This window comes from Microtus oregoni, unplaced genomic scaffold (assembly GCF_018167655.1).
Source record: "Microtus oregoni isolate MIOR12 unplaced genomic scaffold, Mior012 000021F_ref0000039, whole genome shotgun sequence".
Taxonomy (NCBI): Eukaryota; Metazoa; Chordata; class Mammalia; order Rodentia; family Cricetidae; genus Microtus; species Microtus oregoni.
Genome location: NW_024543080.1, coordinates 9,258,337 through 9,268,244, shown reverse-complemented (window position 1 = coordinate 9,268,244; position 9,908 = coordinate 9,258,337). Strand labels below are relative to the sequence as shown.

Genomic DNA, 9,908 nt, shown 5'->3' with positions numbered 1-9,908 from the left:
TTTTGCAGTTCTGGACATCAAACTCAAGACCTTAAGCATGATAAGCAAGTTCTCTAGCACTGCGTACACCTCCTGCTTCCATAGGAGGCTACATGCTGTGGAATTTACTTCATTTTAAGTGTGAATTGGCAAAGATTTCTCAGATATTTACTCACATAATCTTAGTGATGAACGCACCATTACAACAAAGTTACAATATTTGCCAATAATAAATTATGTTAATTTACATAAAAGAAGGTTAAACACAAGCAAAATTTTTTAATAAATTATTTCACACAGGAATATGCTTATTAATCTATTTAATTGTTCAAACTGTGCTAGAGAATACATATTTAGGAATACAAATTTCATTAGATTCAGCTGCAATACAGAGGATTCCTCTAAGAATTTCAGACAATAATCTGATTGTCAAAAACATTATCAAAAAAATTTAGTGCCAAGTCTATTGTTATATCAAAATTTTTCATTTGTGCATCAAATTATATCACTTTCAGCAAACTTGTTTTGCAAATATTAGTTTAAAATTTGCCCTTCCGCCTTCTAGTGAAGACATGCAACTGCCCTCTGTTTATGTTTGTGTCTTCTCTACACAGTGAGACATTAAAAGAAAGAAGACTTAGAATGTGCACAAGCTCCAGCTCTCCACAGCAAAGTAAGAAAGAAAAATAATTCAATTTAATCATGCCTATTAATTTTTATTCTTGAAATTTTACTTTCTTCCCTTGTTTATGTTTTTGAAAACTAGAAAATGAACTCTTGAAAATACCCCCTCAGGCAGGCATGAGAATTTAATACACAGAATTGAGAAAAATTACAAAATAATGATGCAGTGTTAATATTTAACTATTTAAAGGGAATGTTAGTTTTTCAAAAAAAATCCTGGTTTCAAATTCATTAGCAGTGAGTATTCCTTCTCTAAATGGAGAGCCCCTAAAGATAGAGTTGCATACTGAGCAATGACTCAAACTAGTCAGAGTAGCAAGAATCAGGGGTCAAGGCTGATGTCACCATTTTGGTCTCACCACGATACATAAGTGGGACCATATTTACGTAACACTTGTTTCTGTCATACATGTAGCAGGTCTCTGGAACAGCACTGTCTTCATTGCAGATAGTGCTTTGGCTGGCAGTAACGACCTGATTGTCCAGCTCCACTTCCACAGGATCGCATTTCTTACAGCTAAAAAAGAGTATGTATTAGAAATCCTCCAGTAACTGCCATCTCAATACACAAGTCACTAAAAATGTTTATCCAATGTCTGCTAGTTCCTTCAGCTTAACCTACAATAACCATCTGCACAACAAAGAATACTTTATAAAACTCTGTAATCTTTCATGTACAAAAAGTACTTGAAAATAAGAGATATAATAAATGATATGATGATACGATCATCTTACCTATAGTATCCAGCAGCTTCCAATGTGTTAGATATACCTAGCTATATGCTTCTTTCAGTGAACTCAGTTCTAGTGACAAGAGGAATATATGTAGATACTCATATACATACACATGTATTTAGGGGAACCATGTCTCACTATATACTCATAGCTTATTATGGTCAGGAACCGCCAGTATTCCTATTCCTGCACCATCCTCTTGAGGGAATTTTTGGCTTGATTTTTAAGACAGGGTTTCTCTATGTAGTCCTGGATCTCCTGTAACTCACTCTGTAGACCAGGCTGCCCTTGAACTCAGAGATCTACCTGTCTCTACCTCCGGAGTGCTAGGATTAAAGGCGTGTGCCACCACACCCAGTGAGGGACTTTTTTCCTATCATCTGATATATATATACATATATATATATATATATATATATATATATATAACTAGTTATTTAAATGTGGAGACAAAATGGTTCCTTCTATATAAATGACATAATTTCTTCTTTGAAATAAAGTTATCATTACTATTTTTCTATGACCAAGTTTTTATGAAATTTTGGTACTTAAATTAACATAGGATCAGTATATTCAAAAGATCAGACATTTGTCAATGTTTATATCCTGCTGTAGGAATTCCTACCACCAGTAGTCTTTAAGTTACCTGCCCACTTGGGCGAGGCCCATTATACTATTTGTGCCAACGTAAAGCACAAGTCTGGCCTCTTTTCCTGGCTGTGGGACTCAGTTGCTGTTCTCTGTTCCAGCAGAGGATTGTGATTTATGAGTCTACCCCTAAATATATAACCCTTTATTATTCTCAATTCTGAGTTAGTGTGGGATTTCTTTTAAGCATCCTTCTTCAATATTCCAATGTATTTTCAGAAATATCATTATTAATAAGGTTAATTAAGAGTAATTAATTTCAAAATACGTAAGTATGAAGGAAAATCTTACAGGTCTGACAAATGGTACACAAATTTCGTTCTCAGTGGAGAGGTGGGATCCGAGATATTCTCCCTGCTGTTCAGAGGGACACTAAAAAAGAGAGAGAAAACAATAAAACAGTAAATACAAATACTGTTGCTTCTGGTACTGAAGTCCTGAAGGACCAGTATTTACTATCTAAGGAGGACAGTGCTCACCATGACTTCACTCAATTGTAACTGTTACTCAGAATTCATAATCACCTATTATCTGTATCAGTTTCTTGTCTATAGTCTAGTTCTTTTCCTAGGCTATATATGGCTACCTGTATGGCCTATAGAAGGTGTTCATTGCTTGCAGAATGAACAGAAAAAGCTATAAAATTATAAATTATTTTTATTCATTTATTCTATGTGTACAGGTGTTTTGTTTGCACATATGTCTGTGTGCACCATGTTCATGTAATACCTCTAGGAGCCTGTTATATTTTATGATTTGTTGGGGGGGAGAGTTTTTTGTTTGGTTTTTGTTTGAGGATGGGTTTTATTGTGTTTTCATTTCTTTCTTTAGTTTTGGAGGGTTGTTTGGTGTAGTTTTTATTATTTGGGTACTGAGATGGTACTTCATATAGCTCAGGTTTGCTTCAAACTCACTTTGTAGCAAAGGATGGCATTGAACTTCTAATTCTTTTGTCTCTATCTCCCAAATGCTGAGACTACTCAGTGTGTCACCACTCCCAGTTCAGCATAGACTACTTTATATAATTTATACTGCATTCCCAGTACTAACCCTTGAAATTGGATATTCCCTAAATAAAGATTTTTTGAATAAATAAATTTATATATGATTTGATTTGATAAGGGCTCTTTTGATATTAGAAAGGTTTTTTAACACTTGTTTATATATTATACGTATGTGTTGATGGCCAGTGTGCTCATGCCACAACACACGTGTGGAAGTAACTTATAGGAGTTAGTGCTTTCCTTCCACCATGCAGGGTCCTGAAGATCAAGTCCAAGTTGTCAGCCTTGGCAGCAAACATCTTTATGCAGTGAATCATCTCATTAACTCAAGAAAAGGTTTTAAATGAAGGGCAATAAACATTTATAAGGGTTTACTGTGAGCTAAACACTGTTCTTGCATAAATTTATGTTATATAGTCTAAGCCCTAAATACAAATATATCTATACATGGGTTTTTTTTTCACAGCTTAGAAATAAGGTTCAAGTTAGGTACATAACTTCCATAAAGCCACACCATTACACTAAGCAATAGACTTGGTAATGGTGATGTAATGAAACAGCAATATCCTTTCCAGGCGGGTGGGGGGGAGGAAACGTCAATATACATCAAGCAAAGTGTCATGAAGTAAGTAAATTATTTAATTTCAGTAAACTATACAAGTAAAAGATGAATTAGAAAACCATGGATGCCTACCTAAACAGTTGTCCCCTTAAGATTCAAACATAAGTGGTTCTTCAATATGGTTTATGTGCAGTGTCATGGACAGTCCTTTAATTGTATGTCTCTATATCTATATCTGTCTATATCTATCTATATCTATATCGGATTTCTCCAATGATTTCTGTGGGCAAGATCTGAGCAAAAACTTCTGCCCTCAACCTCTATAAAATTTCTTCAGCTTGTTAACAAAATTAGACTTCATTTAAATTGTGACTCAATATCATTAAAGGCTCTATACATCAAAAGCAGGTTTAAGACACTACATTTAGGGGCTGGAGAAATGGCTCAGTGGTTAAGAGCACCAGCTGCTCTTCCAGAGGTCCTGAGTTCAATTCCCAGCAACCACATGGTGGCTCACAACCATCTGTAATGAGATCTGGCACCCTCTGGCGTGTGGACATACATGGAGGCAGAATGTTGTATGCATAATAAATAAATAATTTAAAAAAAAGACACTACATTTAAATGTACTAGACAATCCCTAGCTGTTTCTGAAAAATTCCCATGGGAATCAAGGGCTAAATTAAGACACACAGACTGAGGAAGGGTTAACCAAGTTGAAAATGGTGACAGAAATTAACTCTTGAACAGAGGACCCAGTAGATTTAAAAACAGAATATAAAAAATGTAAAAACAGGTAGAAAACACTGTCAACGTGAGGAAATAAAGACATACCACAGAATTTCTGAGTGGGGTTTTTTGTTCGTTTGTTTTTAACATAAGGGAAACAGAGTGAACAATCTTGAGAATTATGCTAAGCTCTGTATGCAGTTAAAAGCACAATTGTAACAATACTGGAGAAAGCACCAAATGCATTTTATCAGGGCAGTGACACAATGTTAATTCACATAGTGAAGTAAATAATAGTATTGCTTAAATATGTGACAGAAACTATACAATCTTTAAAAATAATAGATATTCTCAAATTTTAAACAACAATCTATCAGGCTCATCTTTTCTTCTATTTAAAGATGAGAAATTTTTTATTTGGAGTAGACAAATAATTTGATTATTTTTGAGAGTACACAGTTACAAACTGATGCAGTCAGACTTTTGAAACCATTTTTTTTAAATATACTTTCCCCATTGATAGCTAAGATTGATTGCTATGTTCTGTTCCTATAAGAGGTATTTGACTGGACAAAACTATTAAGGTGGGAGTATTTAGCAAGTAAAATTTGTCACTGATTGGATCAAATAGAAATCTTATTTCTCAAGTATTATCAGCATTCTTGCTATTGATTAAGAGCTACCAAGTATAAAGTCTGGGCTAAACGTGAAATGAAATGAATAGTTCTGAGTCCAATTTATGGGTGAAAAGTCAATTCACCAGTTTTAATTTGTCTGTCTTTGTGAAGACAATGTAAAATACTCAAAAATCAATAGTTATGGAACAATAGTTATGGAAATTAGTGTTTCCCATTATCTGAAGTTGCAGTTCAAGCTTACTAAGAGTAACTGAAAGTTCTGATTCAAACTGAAATCACTGCATATAACTGGCATGTTGATGGCTAACTAGAAGCCTCTGGTTTCCTCTGCTTCTGCCCTCAACTTCTGTAAAATTTCCTCAAGCTTGTTAACAAAATTCAGCTTCAGTTAAGACATGATTTGATCTCATCAAAGGTGCCACACAACAAAAGTGGATTAAAGACACTTCATTTAAACAAGGCAACCCCCTTTCAGGTTCCCTCCCTGGTACAGAAAGCTGTTTCAGAAAACCATGATTGCCTTTTAAAAGAAAAGAAAGTGTAATAACACAGTACCTGACTATAAAACAAAGAAAAGAAACGTGAATGTCACCTACACAATTCGGATATTTCTCTCCACGATGTCCTCATTAGGATCCTCGCTGGACTGGATAATCCTGGAAGTAACTCGGGCACACATGCATTTGTTGTCAGCAAGAAGGACCTTTTCCTTGTCACCTTGGGTTTGAAAGGTAAAATACATCATGAAAAAGGAAAATAAAAGTTTATATTGCCCTGGGTGTTGTGGTATAGGCCCACAATCCCAGTGCTTAAAAATTCAGGAAGAAAGATGGGAAATTCAAAGTCTGCCTGGGTTACCTAGTGAATTTCAAGACAGTCTGCATTACATAAGGAGATATTGTCTCTCAAAAAAATGTTCATGTGCTTTAAGATGAATTAATTTGCTTTTCTTGCCTAAATATATGACAGTCTCATGTAGCCCAGGATGGACAGAAACTCACTTTGCAGCTGTGGCTGGTTTTGAAATCTCCATCCCCTGCTTCCACCTCCTGAGTGATGAGGTTACAGGTGTTCGACCACATCTGGATCAAAAACTTTAATTTTTATTGTTCATCAGTCCTGATCTTTCTATTTGTTTTCTTTTCTAATCTAAAAGAACAAAGGAAATCTATATATAATCTAAAAGGAATTTTCTTTTTCTTCGTTGTAAAAATTAATGAGAAGCTAGGCTGAAAAATCTGATTTCTATTTATTGCTTCTAATTTTTAATGGTGTCACCTAGTAAAAATCAGTGATAAACACAAAGATGAAACATAAAAAAGAAATCTACACTATTTCTCAACTAAAGCAAATACTTGAAAGTAAACAATATGAAGCATTTATAAATCCAACTGGAAACACTGATTCATCCTAGAACTCTCATTTCTTCTTGTAAAAAAAAATTTCCCTTAAATTGTACTAAACAAGCATCTATCTTCTCAAGTCTATGTTATTTTGTAAGATTTAATATTCTTCACCAAAAAATTCCTAAACTATCTATACTGTTTTTCATAATAGTTACAGTACAGAGATTCAACCAAAAAGAGTAACAAGAGATATATTAATATTTCTTAGAACTCTTTTAAAGAAGAGCATGAATATCAGTGTAAAACACTGTCTGCAAAGTTTTGCTGCAAAAGCAATTTAGAAAATATCGCTAGGTATGAGTTCAATTAATATACAATATCATTATACAGAAAATTAACAAACATAGGAATGTGTTAAAGCTTTAACTTTGAGAGTGAATATTTGTTGTCAGATCTGTGCTTCAAAGAGATCTGGTAAATGCTGCAAAGAAAAAATTCTAATTAGCTGATGTTGAATCAATAACAGATCATTTAAGAGCCAATAATAGTATTATTTTAATAGTTCTAGTTAAATAATAATGACTCTCAGTATTCTTTTTCTTATAACTTCAGGTAAGCAATATTTAAAATTCCCCCCACTGAGTTTCAGCTAAAAAAAACTCATGAAAAGGCTGAGGAGATGGCTCAGTGGTTGAGAGCACTGACTGCTCTTCCAGAGGACGTGGGTTCAATTCCTACACAATCGCAGCTCACAGTTGTTTGTAATTCCTGTTCCAGGGGATCTGACAACCTCATACAGACATACATGCAGGAAAAACACCAATGCACATGAAATAAAAATAAATTTTAAAAACTCATGAGAATTTAGTACAGTCAAACTATAAGGGTTAAAGGGTCAGGACAGATATCATTTTACTTGGAGACCTAAAGCTCCTAAAGCAGAGAGAAGTTAATTGAGATTCAATCTTATTGATAATAACTGTTTCAAACATGTTCAGATCATTGTTATTGCATTTGTAATTATTTGAAAAACAATGCATTAGTATGCTACTATTCATAAATTCTTAATAAACCACCAAAAACAAGTAAGCATGGTGCTAGAGAAGAAATGTCAGGGGGCAATTTCAGATAGTGATACAGCACTTATTAATTCTCTAAAAGGGCAAAATAATTCAGGTGGTGTTCTCTTCCTTACGTCTGTGTCCATTACTCTTAAATTCTTCTCTTAATGAAATATACATGAGCATGTAATGTCTGATCAAAGATATACATTAATAAGAGTCAAGAAAATCACTTCATTAGTAAGTATTAAATAGAAAATAGCCACACTCTATAAGGCATATTTATTTTCTTTCCAGAAACATAAGAGACCATCTCTGCTATTCATATTTTTTTAAATCAGGAAGCTTAATACACTTACCAGAAAATGTGTAAAATCTTTTTATTTATCAAGACCTAGACTATAACATTTTCTCCCTAACATTAAGTATTTTTCCTAACAAATTATTCTATTTAAAAGCATCTGAGACACGATAGATGTGCACTAAAGTATTTGCTAAGTTTTATTGAGTTCAGACAGACAGAATTACATAACACTGTGCTGTGGCTATGACTTCAATGAGCTCACTAAAAGGTGGCTTCCCTGTGCAGACAAAAGATCCCAGTTAGAAAGGGGGGTTAAAAGGTCAAATTGCACAATCATACCTATCAGTTGCTACTGTGAGCTCAGGTCAGTTATTTCACCTCGGTGACAAGTGTTTCAACTTGTTGGAAATAATAGAAGTAGACAGAAAAGGGTATTGTGAGAATTAAGTGGAATACTATAGGTAATGCTGTTAGCATAATACCAAAATACCATAACAGACAGTTCAATAAGGTGTAACTGGCCGGGTATAATGGCACAAACCTGCAATCCCAGCACTGGGGAGGCAGAGGCAGAGGAATTTGAACTTTGAGATCATCCTGGTCTACATAGTGAGATCCTATCTCAACAAAATAGAAGATAGAGAACGGCTATTTTCTATATAGCTACATCTATTTTATGCAGACATGCTTACAGATATATAAACATGTTTGAAAACACAAGTGTTTATATATACATGTTTTGTTGGTAGTATTTTATATTTTAAATATTATTTTTGAAATGTATTGTGTTATTAAAAATATAAAGTGATTATGGTTAACTAGATTTCTGTATTGAAATAAGGATATACTTCTCTATTCAGAATATGTCCCTTTATTCAGTTTTCTAGAAGAAAAAAAACCAAAGTATCAGCAGTTCATACATCATGAATAACACTAAACATTTTTAAATGGTTATGGTGTAAGGAGGTTGTTGAAAATGATTCCATTTCTCTGAGGAGATAAAATCAAAATACATTTCTATATCATAATTACCAGTTATTATTTCACTTCTCTAGAATGGTAATCACAGAGACTCAAGGAGAGAACTATTGATTTTTTAAGTTAAACATGGAAATTTACATGTGTCTACCTATATGTACCCCAAAATATTTATTTTCTCATGGTATAGGCTGAAGTAGCCAAACAGAAGGGGGGAAAAGAACAAAGAATACAACGAGCATTGTCTGTGTATGTATCACCGCCCAGTAAGGTCAGAAGGCAACTGTCCAAATAACCAGTCAAAGCATAAACTTAAATCTTTAGACCTAAGACCCAGTCTACTCTCTATTTTCCCTTTTACCTGGCTTTATTACCTACCGGTTACAAGGGCGGCCTTGACAAAAATGGCCAGGACTCCCCAAAGCAGCAAGTGGGTCGTCTTCATCTTGTCTTCACTTTTGAAACACTGAAGCCAGAAAGTCAGGGCCAAGGTGTGTGTCTATAAGGAGCTTGCAAATGATGCTGCTTCTGCTTTCTTAAAATAACACCCCAGGCATCAGGCAAGCTGCAAACACAATCACAACTGTGGTTCAGGTTTGAGCTGTATTCTACCCTGGAAAGAAGCATGTGGTTCAGATTTAGGTATATGCTTCTAATCTAAAACTTTGCTGCAAAGCCAGAGTTTGATGAATCATTTGTGTTTTGCATTTATGCTACAGCAATGTATAAACCCCAAGCCTAATAAGAAGTGGAGTCAGAACTCTATTGAGAATGTTTAACTATGAGTTCTCAACTTTATCATCTGCATATACTTATTAGCCTTCAAATCAAATATTTGGCATTTTTCATGACTGTAACAAGAAGTGCAGGGAAAGAGAAGAAAAGGAATGAAGGAACCAAAGGCCTTCCAGGTTTCTAATTGTATATTGTTTCAGTTTCTCTGCTAGTCTTGAATTAACCAAATTACCACACTTAAACATCCATGCGTTTACTCGTAACACTTTCAGTTTATTTTATACGTTCAGACACAGAAGTAGAATTTGAAACTGATAGGTCCTGAACCAATGTTCATTTTACTCTGCTAGGACTGAGGAAGACTTTTTGCTTTCCCCCTAGTAATTCCTTCTTGATCCCTGCACTACGACATTACCATGTTGTCTCAACAAAAAACTGAATCATTGGAATATTTGTCTCAAATTTTTTCATTTAATTATTGTCAAATTTAAAAACAAAAAAAAAG

The 9,908-nt window shown here is 34.3% G+C and overlaps 1 protein-coding gene across 1 annotated transcript; it reads right to left on the bottom strand.

The window, feature by feature from the left end:
• Window positions 1-282: 282 nt before the first annotated feature.
• Jchain (joining chain of multimeric IgA and IgM) lies at window positions 283-9,257 on the bottom strand. Its single transcript, XM_041671496.1, has 4 exons — window positions 9,047-9,257; window positions 5,576-5,696; window positions 2,338-2,418; window positions 283-1,180 (listed from the first exon to the last, which is right to left on the bottom strand). The coding sequence occupies exons 1-4, from the start codon at window positions 9,111-9,113 to the stop codon at window positions 967-969; spliced, it is 483 nt and encodes a 160-aa protein (XP_041527430.1). The 5' UTR covers window positions 9,114-9,257; the 3' UTR covers window positions 283-966.
• Window positions 9,258-9,908: the final 651 nt, after the last annotated feature.